This window comes from Centruroides vittatus, unplaced genomic scaffold, assembly GCF_030686945.1.
Source record: "Centruroides vittatus isolate TY-2023 unplaced genomic scaffold, ASM3068694v2 contig_1776, whole genome shotgun sequence".
In the NCBI taxonomy this organism is placed as follows: domain Eukaryota; kingdom Metazoa; phylum Arthropoda; class Arachnida; order Scorpiones; family Buthidae; genus Centruroides; species Centruroides vittatus.
Genome location: NW_027121087.1, coordinates 495,159 through 515,141, shown reverse-complemented (window position 1 = coordinate 515,141; position 19,983 = coordinate 495,159). Strand labels below are relative to the sequence as shown.

Sequence of the window (19,983 nt, the reverse complement as noted above, 5' to 3'; positions counted from 1 at the left end):
TAAGTTTTTCTGATTTTTTTTCTATTTTACTAGATTCCAGTGTTTTATTTCCAAAAAACCATCTCTTAAATGTTTTAAAACATGTTTTAATAAATATTTTAAAACTTTTTTTAAAATCATGTCAACCCTGATGTTAATATGTCTATAATTATTGGAGAAACGCTCATCTGCATACTGAACGCTGCGTTGCGTTTTCGTTTATTGTAAACTTACTTTTCATTCTTAATAAATTGCATTCACTTTCCAATTGACTTCATTCTGCATTCTGGTGTTATAATAGTGTTACAAAAAGTACTTCACAAAGTAAATTCGGCATTATGCATGATATATCCGATGAAGAGTATAGGCAAGTCTTACTTATTCTGTTCTTATTTAATAAATTATGCATTATCGATTTGATATTATTTTTTAAAATTTATTACAGCGAGGAAGTAAAGGAAGAAAATTCCGATGTAACAGATATAATTGGATACTGGGGTAAATGGCACTTATTATACATGGTAATTTTAGTAAATACTTGCCTTCCTGCTGGGTGGTTTAATTTTAGTATAATATTCATGGCGCCGAATATTGATTATTGGTGTGCGAAGCCAACACAGTTTTCGAATATGACTACAGAAGAATGGAAGAATTTCAGCATTCCTTTAGAAACAATTGGCAGTAAACAAGTGTACAGTAAATGTGAAATGTATAGTTTATCACCTGAAAATAATAGAACTCGAATTCCATGCCCGTCGTGGGAATACGATCATTCCTTTTATGCATCCACTATAACCGAGAAAGTGAGAAAATTTTCAATTTTAATACCGTATTTATAACTTATTGCTCCTGTAAATACTGAGAATTTTTGTTTCAGTTTATTGAAATAGTAGTTAAGTATACTTTAAGTTACTATTGGAAGGAGATGCTATTTAAATGAGATTAAAATTAATCACCTCAAAGATTGCTTTTTAAAACTAAATTTATTTAAATGATTTGAATACTAAGGTATAGACTAATCGTCAAAAATTTCGAGACGATTTTAAGCTAAATATTTTATACTTATACAGTAACTTATATAGTCGATATAGATGTTTTCCCCTGAGAGTATCGCATTTGATTACGTTGTTAACAATATATTGAATAGTTAAATAAAATAATTTGCTTAATGCATGTGCTTGTAGCTAATAAAATTGTTAAACAAACACTTCTGTGGCAATCTTATTGAAAAGAATCCTACCATATAGGCTATTCCTGGCATGGAAAAAAGGCCTTTTACTTTTCACAAGGCGTATAATTAAAATAGTATGACGATACGTCGAGTGTGCCGAATAAAAAATATCAATTTTATAATTTATAAATAGAAAATATTTTTATTTTTGTACTTTTTTGACAGACATTGATTACAGTATTAGAATTCTTTCCACTCTTCCCAATCACTTGGAATTATTATTTACTGATCCCAAAATAGAGATTACAATGATGGAAGTACAGACGGCTGGATTGTCAAGGCAGTTAAAGTGTCAGTTTATCGCCCTCGGATTCGAGATCCGGACATGCAATTTCTAGAATTTTTCGTGATCAGCCAGTTTGAATATGTCGGGCCTGATACCCTGTCTCTCGTTACCCTCCCCGATTTCGTTCATAGACATAAGTCTGACTTGTGTGCATAAACGAAATGCCAGTTTTGTACTAACAAAGCAAAAAAATCAAAAATAGAATAAATACCACCTTAAACCGGAGCCTCAGTAATCCGATTAAATTTAATATCGAAATATCGGTAATCAATTCGGTATTAACCTTTTATCGTTTCTTCTCTCACGGCTGTTTATATATAACAGAGGGAAAGTATGACAATCGGTCAAAAAATCATCCCCTGGATTTAAAAGTTTTTGCATTCAGAAATGAAAAATGCTAGGAATTTTTTTCTGTGTTTATGTTAGTATGCAGGGCGTGATTTTGTTTACCTTCTTTGAAGCTTAATAACGCATGTGCCTATTTTCAAAAATTTCTGAAATTTTGCACGGAAGTTTCTGTATTAGGAGAATTGTTGCTATTAAATTTTGGTAATTAAGAGTCGAGCGGGCGGGGAGAAAAAGGATATCTCCAGTAGGGTCAATCTTAATGACGATTTTAGTCGTTATTATTATTTACGATTTTTATGAAACTCATCGTAAAGATGGGTTTCATAAAAATTAAGGTTTTTCGCATTTTATAATAATTGTTTCTTATAAAATGAAATATCTAACAGATGGTGCCACCAAACGTTGCCAGGAAAGTTAAGCAACTAGTTGTTGAATTTTTTAATGTAAAATCTTTATTTCATTTTTCTTTTCGGCTGCTATAATTGAAATATTTGTTAATTGTTAAAGTCGTCAAGTTGAAATTCCCAAATGTTTGAACCAACTAAAGAATTGTTCTACGTTTGTATCACGATAGTTTTCTCGAAAACTCCCAAAACACTTGGGGGTCCAACTTTGTGGAGCGAATTGTCTTCGTAATTTGACGTCAATCTGAATATTATTTGTTTTGTTTAAACAACATAATTAAAAATTCAGAAAATTTGGTTTTTATTGTGTTGCCAATCACAATAAAAACTGTCTTATGACCTCCATATGGAAATGTATTATTACAAAAGGAAAAGTGTCAAATAAAACTATTATATTTTTATAGCTGTTCAAAAAGGATACAAATTAGTGATGTAACGAAGAGTATATTCGGCCAAACTATTCGGCTTGATTAATGCACTTACGAAAGTTGGCGCGCAAACCGCATTATGGCAAGGATCGCGCACCCTGTTCTCTATTGGCCCGCTGTCACTACGATTTTTTCTTCCAGTAGGTCTAAATTATTTAAATTAATCGATTTAAATTATAATTATTAAAGTTAATATGAAATGGTGCCTAACGTCTAGTGCCAAATTGGTTTATAATTTATGTAATAACCGTAAATAGCCCGATATGATTCGGTAGTTGTTGGTATTTAGATGTAAGTTATAACTTATAAGTTATTTTATTTGCAATCGATCTTTTTAACTAAAATTTTGTTTTTACTACGTATTTGTAGAATGAATAGTACCCTAAGGATATACTTTAGTGGAGACATATGATCTAGTTTCTCTCCAGTTGTGGAAAAAGTTGAAATAAATTATTGGGGGTTTCTATTTGTGATATTTTGTTTCTATTGTTTTTGTTAATATTTTTAAAATTAACATAATTTCATATGTTATCTTTTGTATATAATGAGAAATGCTCATTCTTTTCTTTATATATAAAATAACTTATATATTAGTTACTCATCTTCTAGAAATAGATAAATAATTCTTTCATTAAATACGATAAGTTTCAATAAAACGTTTCGTAAATCATTTTAAAATATCGTAAAAAATATTAAAATATACGCGAATATGAATATAACATAATTAACTATACATCCACAAGAGCCAAATTATCGGGCTAGAGTTGGCTATAATAAATAAATAATTAATAAGACAATTTGGCACTAGAGCTTGGCGTTAGGCGCCATCTCTTACTAAACTTAATAATTATAATTAAATTAAATTAATAATTTTAATAATTTGGAACTGGAGGAAAAGAAATCGGCCCGAAGCGGGACTCGAACCCGCAACTTCTGCTATCCGTGCAGACACGTTACCAGTTACGCTACCCGGACCTTCAGTCTGGTAACGTAACTGGTAACGTGTCTGCACGGATAGCAGAAGTTGCGGGTTCGAGTCCCGCTTCGGGCCGATTTCTTTTCCTCCAGTTCCAAATTATTAAAATTATTAATTTAATTTAATTATAATTATTAAGTTTAGTAAGAGATGGCGCCTAACGCCAAGCTCTAGTGCCAAATTGTCTTATTAATTATTTATTTATTATAGCCAACTCTAGCCCGATAATTTGGCTCTTGTGGATGTATAGTTAATTATGTTATATTCATATTCGCGTATATTTTAATATTTTTTACGATATTTTAAAATGATTTACGAAACGTTTTATTGAAACTTATCGTATTTAATGAAAGAATTATTTATCTATTTCTAGAAGATGAGTAACTAATATATAAGTTATTTTATATATAAAGAAAAGAATGAGCATTTCTCATTATATACAAAAGATAACATATGAAATTATGTTAATTTTAAAAATATTAACAAAAACAATAGAAACAAAATATCACAAATAGAAACCCCCAATAATTTATTTCAACTTTTTCCACAACTGGAGAGAAACTAGATCATATGTCTCCACTAAAGTATATCCTTAGGGTACTATTCATTCTACAAATACGTAGTAAAAACAAAATTTTAGTTAAAAAGATCGATTGCAAATAAAATAACTTATAAGTTATAACTTACATCTAAATACCAACAACTACCGAATCATATCGGGCTATTTACGGTTATTACATAAATTATAAACCAATTTGGCACTAGACGTTAGGCACCATTTCATATTAACTTTAATAATTATAATTTAAATCGATTAATTTAAATAATTTAGACCTACTGGAAGAAAAAATCGTAGTGACAGCGGGCCAATAGAGAACAGGGTGCGCGATCCTTGCCATAATGCGGTTTGCGCGCCAACTTTCGTAAGTGCATTAATCAAGCCGAATAGTTTGGCCGAATATACTCTTCGTTACATCACTAATTTGTATCCTTTTTGAACAGCTATAAAAATATAATAGTTTTATTTGACACTTTTCCTTTTGTAATAATACATTTCCATATGGAGGTCATAAGACAGTTTTTATTGTGATTGGCAACACAATAAAAACCAAATTTTCTGAATTTTTAATTATGTTGTTTAAACAAAACAAATAATATTCAGATTGACGTCAAATTACGAAGACAATTCGCTCCACAAAGTTGGACCCCCAAGTGTTTTGGGAGTTTTCGAGAAAACTATCGTGATACAAACGTAGAACAATTCTTTAGTTGGTTCAAACATTTGGGAATTTCAACTTGACGACTTTAACAATTAACAAATATTTCAATTATAGCAGCCGAAAAGAAAAATGAAATAAAGATTTTACATTAAAAAATTCAACAACTAGTTGCTTAACTTTCCTGGCAACGTTTGGTGGCACCATCTGTTAGATATTTCATTTTATAAGAAACAATTATTATAAAATGCGAAAAACCTTAATTTTTATGAAACCCATCTTTACGATGAGTTTCATAAAAATCGTAAATAATAATAACGACTAAAATCGTCATTAAGATTGACCCTACTGGAGATATCCTTTTTCTCCCCGCCCGCTCGACTCTTAATTACCAAAATTTAATAGCAACAATTCTCCTAATACAGAAACTTCCGTGCAAAATTTCAGAAATTTTTGAAAATAGGCACATGCGTTATTAAGCTTCAAAGAAGGTAAACAAAATCACGCCCTGCATACTAACATAAACACAGAAAAAAATTCCTAGCATTTTTCATTTCTGAATGCAAAAACTTTTAAATCCAGGGGATGATTTTTTGACCGATTGTCATACTTTCCCTCTGTTATATATAAACAGCCGTGAGAGAAGAAACGATAAAAGGTTAATACCGAATTGATTACCGATATTTCGATATTAAATTTAATCGGATTACTGAGGCTCCGGTTTAAGGTGGTATTTATTCTATTTTTGATTTTTTTGCTTTGTTAGTACAAAACTGGCATTTCGTTGAAACGGGAACCTCTTTCCCGCCTAAAGTTGATGCTTTTATACTCATTGAGGTTCATGTTGATCCACCAATCAGCGCCCGATGTCTCTGTTTTCGTCCAGCCAAAGTACGATCATCGCCAGCCAATTGCCGATCGTAGATTTCAAAACAAACGGCAGTTTTCCCAACCATCGTCCTTCTAACAGTCGTTCTCCAACGGACTTTGTAACGACCATCGATTTGAATTAAAAAAATTATCTTATAACAGAAAAAGGCGGAAATCGCACGTCTGAGCGATTCCAGCCACGACACAAAGCAGAGTTAGATGAGCGACTGAAAACGCAATTTTTAAATGGCATAGACCTCAGAATAAGACAGCGAATATGTTGCGAGAGCCAGCGATGTTCGATGACGCGCTAAAAGCGGCATAAGTTAAGAAACTATAGATAGTTTGATAGCACACCCCCATGCTACTACCAGACCTATAAGAGAAGTCAAACCCGGAGCAGAAAGGTCTCACGACACGTGGGAAACATTAATTACTATCGAAGAACTTTGAACTTGATTCGATAAAATATTAAGCAAATCGTCCCCCCTTAAAAAGGAATAGCTGTGTAGAAGAAACGATTATCGTCTGACGTCACACCCTCGTCAACGACGAAATACGTCATCTACTCAAATCTAGCACATCTTCAGAGAAGCATCCTATGGCTCATCGGAAAATGAAGATGAACATAGATGGAGTGGACAAATAGGACTAACGTCTATGTCTGAGAAGCGAGACCCTATAATTTTAGGCTATGTTAATAATGTGCCTATAAAATTTATCGTAGATCTGGAGCTAAATGACACGTTGTTGTCTAATGAAGTTGTCAATAAGTTTGAAGGAAAGGCACCTGTTAAGAACTTTTTTAAATTTTGTAAATTTTAAAAATTTATTTTTCAACTTTACATTATAAAAAATATCCAAATCTATTGTTTTTGTATAGTTTTATCTTTCAAAAAGGCTCTGGCTCTATAATAAATACGTTAAAAATCAATGTAACGTTACCGAGTAGATGAAATTTGTAATTTAAGTAAATAATTTTTTTTGTTTATAATTACAAAACATACAGACAAATAGTGTTGCAATGGCATTTGTTATGATACATCACGATTTCGGTAAACCGAAACTGTTTATCCTTCGATTTGTTTGATGAAACCGTGTCTCATTCTATAATTCAGGCTTAGTATACAGTAGTGTTGCGTTGTATTCCAAAGACACTTGGCAAGTTTTTCCATGAAAAATCTTTATTTAGTTTAGTTGATACGGTACGTTGTTTTGTACACGTTTCGGGGCTTTGCCCCTCTTCAGTCAACTATAATGCAGTTTATATTTATATATTGCAGTATATATTGCAGTATATATTGCAATATATATTGCAGTATATATTTTTTATCTATTACAGTAGAGAGAACTTACACAAAAACATGAGTATACAAACAATAGATAGACAGATCTTTTCGTTACACTTTGTATAATTTAAAATCTTGTAAAAACTGTCTTGACCCTTTTGTGGATAAACCTGTATACATTACAATTATAAAAAAATTATGACTAAAAATATATTACAATTGTAAAAAATTTTTGAGCTGTTTATCCTTTGTTGTTTCTTCCTGTGTGGAACATAAAAAGAAAACATACACATAGACTGAAAAAACTCTTTAGCTGCTGTATATGGACATGGAAATAACAAACCACATGCATTGCAATTGGGTGATGCTCCACATGAAAAAAGAAAACAATTCACACACTCATAACAAATACAGAACATTAAATCTGGCATGAAAATAGTTTATCTTAATTTAGTTTTTACATTTATCTTAAACCGGAAAATAAAAAAAAAACATGAAAAATAAAGTTTATGAATCAGGATAAACTTTATCCAGAAAAGTTCTTGTAAATTAATAATTTAATTATTTTGTGTTAGTATTACGATTGTAAGAAAATATTTTATGGAATTACAGTTACTGTTACTAATTTTCAGTGGGATCTAGTATGTGACAGAGCATGGTTAGTATCTTTTGTGCAATTGTTGTATTTTATAGGATTTTCAATCACTGTTTTTATTGGAGGTCAATTATCTGATAAGTATGTTTTTATTATTAAGATATACAGTATACAAATATTATACGTATATCTGAATGTATGTTTTTTTACTCACAAATAGATTTGGCAGGAAACCTATGTTTTACTTGAGTTCAGCATGGACATTCACATTCAGCATGTTAAGTATATTTACCTCGTCTTTCTGGATGTTTCTTGCATGTCGAATTTTACTTGCATTGGGTAGGCCAAATTCGACACTAACCCTATATGTGCATGGTAAGTATTACTTTAAAAATTATTATTGAAATATTGTATAACAACCGTTGAACAATTTTGTTCGATTGTATCAATTAAAAACAAAAAACTTCCTTTGATTCTGTCATGTAGCAACAGAAATTGTTAAAAAAGAACACAGACTCGCTGTAGCATTAATACTTAAAGCAGGAATAATATTAGGACAACTTGTTGTCCCTGGACTTGTTTGGATTTTCAGAGATTGGTTTTATATAGAAATAATATGTGTGTTACCATGTGTAATCTGTCTTCCATTATGGTGGTAAGGAAACTCATTTTAAATTAATTTTAAAAAATTAAATTAATTAATTAAAGAATGAATTGTTTTACTGACATTTTTTTAAACTTTCAACGTAATTTTTTGTAATTTTGTAAAAAGGGTCACTTCGGAATCTCCAAGGTGGCTTATTACTCAAGGAAAAATAATTGAAGCCGAGAAAGTAATGAGAAAAGCAGTAAGAATGAATAAACTGCAAATTGAAAACTTCACTCAAAAATTCAAAATTATAACTGAAAACATTGTGAAGGTAATTAAGTTCTAACGTAACTCTTTAATCATGCATTTTAAATGAATATACTTTTAAAAAATAATAATATATTTGATTGATATATTATATATTTGATGATTGATTATTATTTATTTAGGGAATGATTAATTTCTTATATATATATATTAATAGGAATATATTTGAAATTTAGGAAAGCGAAAAAAAAGGCCAACAAGTGACATTTCTGAATATCATGAAGAATTCTCATTTGCTAAAAGTCAGTTTAATATTCTACATAATTGCGTAAGTTCTACAAAATCTGGTGTTAATAACCTTGTTAAAATTAATGAAATACAATATTTAAAATCTGAACACTCTTTGGAATTTTATTTTAATTATACAGTCCAACGACTCACTGTTCAAACAAATCAGTTTCTGAACAGAATTTCGAACTCGTAGTTACACTAGTTGCCTAACAAGCTACCGAGTAGTTTGTTCGGAAACCGAGTTATCATTCGGCATTATTATTAAATATAATTTTTTAAAATTATTTCTCATTTGTACACAATTGTGTACAAATTGGCGTTCGGTATAATGATTAACAGTAGTAATTAAATGCAAAAACTTTTAATGAACATCTTTTAGAAAGGTAATGGATACAGCTAAAAGAAAAAAAAAAAAAGCTTTATTTTGGAGGTCAGATACGGACTAATCCGTTTTGTATTGTTTCTTATGGGAAAATTTGTTTCGGATTTAGAACAAATTTTAGTAACGAATTATGCTCGAAAACCCAGGTTTGACTGTATACTAAAATGAATTTGATAAAGACGGTCAAGTAAAATTTTTTCTTGGTTAATTTTTTATCATTAATTCTGTATATGTTATTACGGTCCACCAGTGGTCCCGAATGGATAAAACCACCGATAACTGAGGTCGTGGGTTTGTGACTCGCCAACAGGTCGGCCACGTGAAGTGTTTTAGTGTTTTCTTTACATTCGTTATGGACACGAAGAAGCCTTGAGCCGACTAGCAGTGTTTAGGGTTCAAATCTTCCTATCCAATGGTTGTAGGATGGAGAACGACGCATCGGTGAATTCTATGTAGAAAATTTTTGCAGCAATCTCGACCGGGATTTGACCAGATGCTTTGTGGAACTCTACTGCTCAGTCGTGTGGCCGGCTTTAAATGTGTGAGAAAAACAAGGATTCGAAATTCGAACTGCACTTGCAATGAAAAATTCGCTCTAAATCTAAACGCAATATTTTATGCACCCAGGTGAGCTCTCGTGTTCTCAGTGCTTTTTCAAACTTTATTTTTGCCTGGACGAAGCTCAGGATTCTGGGGTAACATTTGCACTTTCCTGTTTGATTTTTTAAAAACTTTTTACGTTAGATTTTGATGATTTTTGTGTCAAAATGCTTATTAGCAACCTGGCGTGTGCATGAATTACTTTTAGGACAATATAATGAACCCCTAGAAAAGATATATTCAAAAAACGAAAGTGTCGACTTTGGCCTCTTTGACGTTTAATAAAAAAAGTATTTTGACATTTTCGGGCGCTGTTTTTTGGAATATAAAGCCAAACAGTTGCTTGATAGTTTTTCAGAGTTTGGTGAATTTTGGTTGAACTACGGAAAAGTTAATTTGAGTTCTAAGAAAGGAACCAAATTTTATGTTCTCATTTCCACGAGATGGCGCCACGTTACCTAGCTTTTCGAATGTCTGTGCTATAGAGCTAGTGGAACTGAGTTGAGCGCCACCTGTACGCAGGCAAAGAAAATTGTTTCGGGAAAACACGTACGTCTTTGGGTTGGATACATAATGAAACGCGGTGCTTGTTTTCTACCTGTGATAATGAACCACAGCTTTCTGCCACACAAAACTTTAAAAAATAACTGTTGTGTGGTCGGTTGTAGTGTTACCTATATTTACCTATATTACTGCGTCGCCAGGTACAAAGTTTTATTTGTTCCCGAATGAACAATACCCTGGGAGGAAAGAGATATGGCTGGCTACAATTTAATTTCTGAGGTTAATTATATAATAATGTGTTGCATTCTAACCAATCTTCTGTTATAAATCCTTAGTTGGCTCTATTTTAAATTCAGTTCTCAAATGTAAAATTTAATAATTTTATTTTTTCTTTTATATTATTTTGTTAATCTGACAGATATTAATTGGCATATGATGTGATATTTGAATTTAAGAGATCTGTGGAAGAAAGGAGTAAGAAGCAAAATTAGTATTTTGAGGAAATGAAGGTAAAAGTTCTTCCTGTTAATACAATACTATTAGCTACTGCTATGGTTTGTATTGAAGCTCCTCTATGTATATGGTTAGTTATAAATTTCATTATTTACCATGCAATGGATATATAGTTTGCTTCTTCCACACCACCCTTTAAATTGTACAAAATTAAGAGTATAATAAATATCAGAATATTCATACTGCTCAGTCTTAATGATCTACAGTCACTTCCCGAGTTATGACGAAAAACTTTCATTAAAAAATTTCAAAATGTATCAATTTTTTATAGTTTTCGTCAAATACATATCATATACATATATATATCTTGCACGCTTCTGACGATTGATTGCGTCATCTTTAATTTTGTTGTACCCTTCGCGTGTGCTTACATAAGATGGCTAACTGTTTTGTTGGAAGTACAGTCACTTCTCGACTTACGTCCGAAGTTGCAGAACCGAACCCTGTCGTAAGTCGAGAAGTGAATGTATTGACTAATGCAGGCATTAATTTGACCTTAAACTGCTGTATGTACAGTACGTATATATTATAAATTATTTAAATATATACTTATAATATATAAATTTATAATTTATCAAATTCCTATTTATTAAAATATATTTAGTGTTACATGTAACATACAAAATTCATACAGGATAAATTCATATTTTGCAAGAACGCTATTATACCTCAACAACAATCAAATGAGAAAAATGTTGAAAGAAAAGTAATGAACATGAAGTACTAAACTTTAAAATTATCACATTGAAAAGTCACTGGTAAGATCATCATTATCGGAATCTTCCCCACTAGAATGTTTTGGTATGGTTGAAGCAGATGATGGTTTCCAAGTGTAACATTTCATCGTTGTTGCTTTTATGTAGCTCCTTTGCTAATATCAGTGCTTCACGAGAATCGGTAAGAACTCGATTTTTTAGTTTAGTTTTTATTAAATTTAATTGCAAAAAACACGTTCAACTACTGAATGAGGAAGCAATAAAGGCATCTATTTACTGCCAAAGTAAAGTAAAAAATATAGAAAGATAGAATAAAAACGAATGTTCTGAAAGGTACTAAATTGAAAGGAAAGGTATTAGGATTTCATGAATAGTACTAGGAAAATGGTGTTGGGTATCTTGATACTGGAACAAGTAAAAAGGTACTAGATTAGTGCAAAAGTATTAGGTGGAACAACACTGGTGCCGGCTTTGTAGCCCCGATTCTGTTACCTGGCGTCGCCGCTTAAAGCGCCTCGATCTAGTTTTGTCATTCCTTCCACTAGCTCTATAGCTGCATGCCCAGGCATGTACCGATTTAAAGGAAATGTCATTTCCTTTCGTCCACAAGTCAGCAGTTACGCTCAACTCCTTCCTCTCATCCCATCCAATATTTAACTTTATTGTAACTATTTCAAATATCTGAATTTTAGCTGTGTCAAGTGCCAGACCGAAGTTATGTTTCAGTTTCCCCAGTCCAGACTGGATAAACTCTCAAATGCCGATTGTTTTAACAATGGACTCTAATTTATCCAAGACTTTTCTTGCTTAAATGCAAACTGATTTTATTTAATTATTTTTTTATTTCTTATTTTATAGCATAGTTTATTTTACTTTTTTATTACACTTTTATTTTTGATCTGTACTTCTTGTCATATTTTTTTTCTTTTCTCAACAATAAATAACTTATAATCTTTTATTTGTCAAACAACTTTTACTGCTCAAACTGCTTGCCCAGGCTAACTACATTAAGAAACATCGTCTCGAGTTTCTCGTTGTCACCTATCTAGTTGGTGTGTTTGGTTATACTGTATATGATGTGTTATTTGTCGATTTTTAGCAATTTTTTTCATTATTTTTTTTGGTCGACAGGGTATGGTCCATTTGAGTTTTGTATCTTTTAGTTCAAAATTCCCACATTTAGCATGTTGGAAATTTAGTAGCGTCTTCCTTATGCACAAGGCCCATCAGTAGCCAAATGGATTAAAAACCACTAAACACTCTGGGTTTGCGCCGTGCCAACGAGCTGGTCACATAGAGTTTTCCGAGTTTTCCTCACATTTTAACACCTAAATAGGGCCCAGTTTCCAAAAAAGACATCCCCTGGAGGCATTCTTCACTCGCCACGTCGCGTTGCCATATACAAATAAAACCAAAGCATACCTTATATACATTACGAATTATTTTTATTGTTCTTACGATGTTATATTCTTTAATTTGTCTTTAATTATCTGGAGACACTTTAATTTTATTTAACGACTGTCGTTACTTAATTTATGTGCATAGCTTAATTATAACAGTTGTGAAATTTAACACATTATTGATTATGTGAGACTATTCTTTGTTTAGAACAGTGGTGGGCAAACTTTTTTAATGGAGGGCCACAAAGTTTAAGAAATTCTAGAGGAGGGCCAGAATTATAGAAAAAATGCATTTTGTGTTAAAGCTTTTAATCATAATATTATAAAAACATTACAGCATTACACACAAATGTTACAAATTACCTTTCACCTTAAATAATAATTAATTTAACTTTTATTCGAAGGCCCTGCCATGGTAGGCGTGTGAGACATATGGAATTGTTTTTGATTTTCCATAATATTTTCGAAAGCAGGTTCCAACTGTGACGAAGCAACTTTCAGCAGTGCGAAAAGGTGTTCATCAGTCAATCGGTTTCTGATTGAGTTTTTCCGCAATTTCATGGTCGAAAAAGTCTGTTCGGACACATATGACGACGCAAACATCGCCATAATTTTTGGGCGTGAGCAATCATCTTTGGGAATTCAGCTTTCCGCAGCGCTCTATAAAAATCTAGTTTTGTGGAATTCAAGAACAATTGCTTTAAATGGGTACTGCACTGCATTTCAATAATTTCCAACTGCAATTCTGCAGATACATTTTCCGGATCTACATTAAACGGCATCGAGAAAACATCTAGCGATGATTGAATGTTCTTAAAATCTTGAAAACTAGTTTCAAATTCTGTGTGAAGTTTTTTCAACGCCTGACTGAATTCTTTTAGTTTGTTCTCACTCACTGGTGACATGGATTTTAAACGCAGAAAGTGAGTTAAATCGTTCTTCGCCATGCAGTTATAAAACAGAAAAAGCTGAGTTTTAAATGATTTCAGACAACCCCAAGTCTCATCTATAAATTGGTTCTTTCCTTGCAATTTTTTATTTAATTTGTTATAGTGTTCGAGCAAATCGGTAAAAAATGCAAAATCGGTACGCCAATCTTTGTCTTCGAAGATTTGGAAATCAGACCATTTTTCTGTTTTATTCTTTAAGAAATCTTGTATTTCTCTCTTTTAAATTTCCAAACCCGTTCAAATGCATATCCACAACTTAACCATCTTACTTTCGTGTGGTAAAGAAAGTCAGAATAATCTGCGTCGACTTCAATCAGAAATTCTTGGAATTGTCGGTGTACCAAGCCCCGAGATCGAATCGTAATTAGTTTTAAAACCACATTAAGTACATGGATAATATCTATTGCAGTTTTACAAAGGACGTCCTGGTGAATTATACAATGTAAAAATACAACATCGTGATTAGGATTCTGGTTCCGAAAAATGCCTGAAAATCCCGCGTTTTTTCCAACCATATTTGGGGCTCCATCTGTAGTTATATTGCATAATTTTGAAATAGGCCTATTTAAATTTTAAAGACCTTCGGAAAATTCGTTATAAATTATTTGCCCCGTCGTTTTTCCTTTTATCGATTGCAAACAAGCTAGCTCTTCAGTAATATTAAATTCGTCGTCAACGCCTCTAATGAAGATTAATAATTGAGCAGTGTCACTTCTATCCGTACTTTCATCCATTGTCACGGAAAAATATTTAAAGTTTTCTATACGCTGCCTAAATTGAGTCGACAAGTTTGATGCAATGGCATCAATTCGCGTTGTTACTGTTTTTCGCGATAAGCTGACAGACTCAAACTCTTTAATTTTTTCTGGACATAAAATTTTACTCATACTCACCATACAATCTTTTACAAATTCTCCTTCCGAGTATGGTTTGTTATTTTTAGCTATTTTATAAGCCACAACATATCCAGCCAGTGTAGAAGCCTTTTGAGCAGTGTTTTGCTTTATAAACACATTCCGTTGAGCAGATATTGTTTTTTTTAGGTTTTCCGCATTTACCTTTTTTTCTGCGTCATTCATCAAAGCATATTTGGTTTTTAATGTTTGGTGTTGAAATGACGAGCAAGGTTAAAATCGTTAAATACCGCTACTGCTTCATTACAAATAAGACATACTGGCTTACCGTTGTATTCCGTAAAAAAGTATTTCCAAGCCCACTCTTCTTTAAACAGACGACACTCGGAATCGACTTTTCGTTTTTTTACGCCATTATCCCAAAAGCGCAGATTTTCTTTTAAAACGATTATGAATGTAAAGCGTTACGCGAACAAGCAAGAACAAGAGACAAAATTAACGTAAAACGTGCGGCTCGGTCAGTGACAGCTGGCGAGTGGCGAGTGGCGACTGAGTTCACTCGCCCCCGCCGCCCGCGCCTCTCATTTCACCACGCTTTGTGCCCCGTATTACGCAACACATGAACTATGCGGCTAGTTTAGCTTCACCTATAGGTTATGCATCTATTATTCTACTAAGTAGAATCTACTTTATACTTTTCGACCGTCAAAACGCAATTATAGCGGGCCATATACTATCCATATCGATGGACCCTCGGCGGGCCGGATTAAATACTTTCGCGGGCCGGAGTTGGCCCGCGGGCCGTACTTTGCCCATCATTGGTTTAGAAGCTTATTTTCAAAACTTTTTACTTCATATTTTGTTTTAAAATATTCAAAACTTTCTATTCAACCCAATATAAGATTTACTTACTACTGTAACTGGCATTCCAGAAGTGTAGTAGAAACGATGGTTAATAGGAAGGCTGTAGTATCGACAATTAAGATGAAAAAAAAACTTATTGCGAAGCATGAAAGCGATACACGTGTCGCATCTGGCAGCCATGTTTAACATGCTGAAGTCGACAGTGTGTGAACAGTAAATGTAAATATCATTTTATTATACAGTACTTACGTCGTTTATTCATTGCTTTTGTGGTTTAGTTTATTATTCGTGCATTTAAATGTGTTACTTTTACCTTAAAGTATGTGTATTTGCTGTTTAAGTTTATTGAAATGAGCATTGTTCCAGGCCTGGAAATAGATTAATTCACTTTCTATTATTTCTAATTGGATAAATTGATTCAGACTTGGAACGATTCGGAGTTCGAATGACTTCCTGAAATTAATTAAATTCAAAGTACGGGCACTGTTGTATTGTACAGTCAAACCTGTTTTTATGCGGTGGATAGGGACCGCATAAAAAAACGCATAAAAAAAAATCGCACGAAACTTCACGAGTGGCTATAAAAAAGAAGTTTTCGCAACAGAATTAAAAAAATATTTTTTATGCGGTTAATAGGGACCGCATAAAAAAAGTATCACATAGAAAATAACTCAAAACCGTACGAAATAGAATTTATTGACAACAGATGTCAGCACGTGACTGCATCGTCTCGTCTATCGTCTGTTTTACATATTTTTGTCCAGGTGGTGTTTTGTTGACTTAAAAAATAAATTATTTCATTTTTCGCATATTCATGCAATAATATTACTATAATAAGTTCATTTATGCTATAATAAGTTTATTTAGCTATAATAAGTCAACGTGAGACATGACAAATCGCACGAGACTAGTCGCCAACTATACCGCACAAAAAAAATCGCATAAAAATCGTACAAATAAAAAATCGCACAAAAAAAGACCGCATAAAAACAGGTTTGACTGTATTTGTGTTGTTTTATATTACGTAACAACTAAGCTCTAACAATTCTACTTATAACTTGTACAGCGAAATTAATGAAAGCAGATTCTATTTGTGTACTGTACATATATATAGTCAATATAAAAATGAAAATCCGTAAATTACCAAGAAACATACTTAAATAATGAAAATACTTATCAGAATTCACTGAAATAAAACGAAAGTTTAACTATTCGTAACTTAAAATTTCTTCTACAGAATAACAACTGTCCTCTCATATTATGGATTATCATTCTCAGCCTATGATATTGGAATAGACATATTATTATTCTTCTTCTTGGCTGCTGTTGTAGAAATACCAGCTTCTGTCGTTTACTTTTATCTTCAAAAATTTATTGGTAGGCGATATACACTGATCGTTTCTATGGCAGGAAGTGGTTTAATGTATCTTTTAGCAATTGCAGTCCAATCAGGTATTTTTTAATGTCTCAATACTTTAATTTCGATTATTACTAGTAGATTTAAATATCATATGTTTGCAGGTTATCCAATCATTCTAATTGCTTTTACTGTAACATCCAGATTTTGTACAACGATTTCATTAAGTTCCTTGTATTTATTTGCAATGGAGACTTATCCTACTGTTGTACGCAATGTTGGAATGGGATTATTTTCAATGATGGGAAGAATAGGTGCACTGGCAGCTCCGTTTATGAGAGAAGCAGTATGTATTATTTAATTTAAGTAAAATGTTTTTATTATTTAATATGAAAGACTATATAAATTTTTAAGGCCGAAAATGTTCATATTTCATTTCCCCTTGCGTTGTTTGGAACACTTTCTCTTATTTGTTGTGTTTTGACCTTACTTTTACCGGAAACTAAAGATTCACGATTGGCTGATATATTATTACAAGTAAAAGATAGAAAAAGGTACGTTTAATACAAAATAATTTATATAATAGGACTTCCGATCTAGACCGAAAAGTTAATTGGGGTCTCCGGTTCCTAAGCCGTCCATATCTTGTGTGAAGTTTAGTGATGTCTTGTTCCTATACATCACACTTCGTTGTGAGGAAAGTTTGAATTCAAGACACATGACTTTCGTTTTAGACCGGAAGTTTATATATAATTAATCGAAGCCTGCGTCATCTAAGCTTTCCATATCTGTTATTTAATTATATAATGAATAAAAGTAAATTGTATGAAAGGTATTTTTATTAACAGTAAAGATTTTAACTAATAAGATTCATAGAAGTATATTTTCTCTTGCATTAAAATAAATTTTTTAAATCTGTTCAGTGGCATGATAAATTAATGTTGGCAATGCTTATCAAAAATAATTTTAAAAATATAAAATTTTTATGCATGATTACTGTTAATATTTATTTTTAGAAATGGTTTTCTTGTAAATGGAATGAAAGCTGAAAATGAAGATGACGAAGAAAATTAAGCATCAAATTTTTTAACTTGATTATACAATAGTTATTAATACACTTAATAATGTATTTAAGACCACTTTCAGCAGTCTTAAATATGGTCTTACACAATATATGGTAGGCTTATATACTGTATGTATTACTGTGTGATTACATTTATATCAATTTTTAACTAATGTTTATTTAATACTGTATTTTACGAAAGATTGAATTCAGAATATATAACAGGAATTCTTACATGTTATAAACTTAATATTAATTTAAAGATTGCAAATAAATGTGTTTTGATTAAAAATGTTACAATATATTCAAGATGTTTATAAATTTATAAAAATCAGCAAATTTAAATTAATTTCATTATATATTTATTTGGTTTTCATTATAATTAGTCCTTTTATTATTATTAATTGTATATTTACACAGCAACTATACTAGTAATATGTTTATAGGAAGAATTATTGTGAGAATTTTGTATAAGAATAATATTTCGAAAATAAATTATTGAAATGTGAGCAATTTTTTGTGGCCAAATACACTTTTCTCTACGAATCACCAATGGAAAGTTGTAAATTAATAAGAGTAATTAACCTCTTAACAGTGAGGAACAAGAATAGTCGTCCAAGGCGATCGAGTGGCAGTTGTGAGGGACAACTATAGTCGTGAAAAAGTTTTATAAAATACCTGGACCATTTCGTAAAGTTTTAGAATTTTCACGAGTAGTTGGATTTTTCAACTTTGTTTTGGAACATCCTTTAGTTCTCGAAAAATTACTATAAAATAGAAAAAATTAAAATAAATATGAAATTTTAGACGGCCATCTATCGACATAAATCGAACTTAAATTTTCCACCTTCATCTGATTGGTTAAAAAATTAATATTCCTAATTGGCTCGCGTCAGAAAAAAGTAGGTGTGACTTCTGTAAAACACACTATTGCAAGAGCACTGATACAACCCGAAAAAGTAAACAGCCAACGTCATTAGTCTAACGGTCCTTGTCTGACCTATTTTTTGTAAAATCAACATTAGAGTAAGCCGTAGTAAGACGTAGTAATTTATAGTAAAATGGTCTTCTCTAATATTCATAGTACTTTGTAAAGCTTGTATTACGATTTAATAAGTATTATTTAGTTAAGGAACATTATAAATACATCATTATATAGGAGAATAACATTTAAAACTTTTTTTTTAGTATAATACAATTTACAAAATCAAAAGTTCGTATATCGTGATATTATGAAAAAACTACATCGAACATACAAAGTCAATTAATTTACTTAAATTCAGTTCATACAACTGTCAATACTTTTGCCTTCCTCAGTTTTGTCAAACAAAATTTGAAAACTTCAATTAATCCTATAAATATTTAAGCGTCATTACTATTCGAATGATATATTATTATATCACGCTGAAGTTTACATAATTTGGAACTGTCATTACAAATATAACTGAAAAATATTTTCGATATCAACACTAGGCCTTAATTATCAAATCAAAATTCTTAAAGTATAAATTTTTCTAACATTTTCTAATCGAGTAATTCGTAATAATAGTTTTATCTATTAGTCTTGCCATATTCTACTTTCTATATTCACATCCATTTAGTTTCATCTAATTGAACTTAGAATGTAAAAAATTCTACCAACAAATTAATTTGCTAATAAAGGGACTACTTGCTAATTAAACTTTGTACTCTTCTTTGATGTAGTTCTACGTTTTAGCACTAAATTGATAGACATGCTTAATCTAAATAACACACTTATCAACACAAAAACATAAATGTTTCGAAACTAGAACTACATAATTATATGCACAAATAAATTAGTAGTCTAATAATACATACTTTCACTTATATCCAAGTATTATAGCCAAAGATAGGTTTTGGCTAATTGTCGAAAAATTATTTTCAACTGTTCTTTCTGAATTTAGAACTAATTCACAGTAAACTTTATGCCTTAAAATATCCATTAAAATCAATGCAAATGTACGGATCCACGTAATAAAAATTTATCGC

At 31.5% G+C, this 19,983-nt stretch overlaps 2 protein-coding genes across 2 annotated transcripts in view; both read left to right on the top strand.

Annotated features, from left to right (window-relative positions):
- The window catches only part of LOC136969331 (uncharacterized), a 127,628-nt gene that overhangs the window by 41,893 nt on the left and 65,752 nt on the right, over positions 1-19,983 (top strand). The window lies entirely within an intron of this gene.
- LOC136969270 (organic cation/carnitine transporter 2-like) lies at positions 224-17,984 on the top strand. The gene is made up of 11 exons (XM_067263361.1): positions 224-346; positions 425-782; positions 7,661-7,764; positions 7,844-7,998; positions 8,110-8,278; positions 8,396-8,543; positions 8,716-8,807; positions 16,791-17,005; positions 17,075-17,256; positions 17,325-17,464; positions 17,927-17,984. The coding sequence occupies exons 1-11, from the start codon at positions 318-320 to the stop codon at positions 17,982-17,984; spliced, it is 1,650 nt and encodes a 549-aa protein (XP_067119462.1). The 5' UTR covers positions 224-317.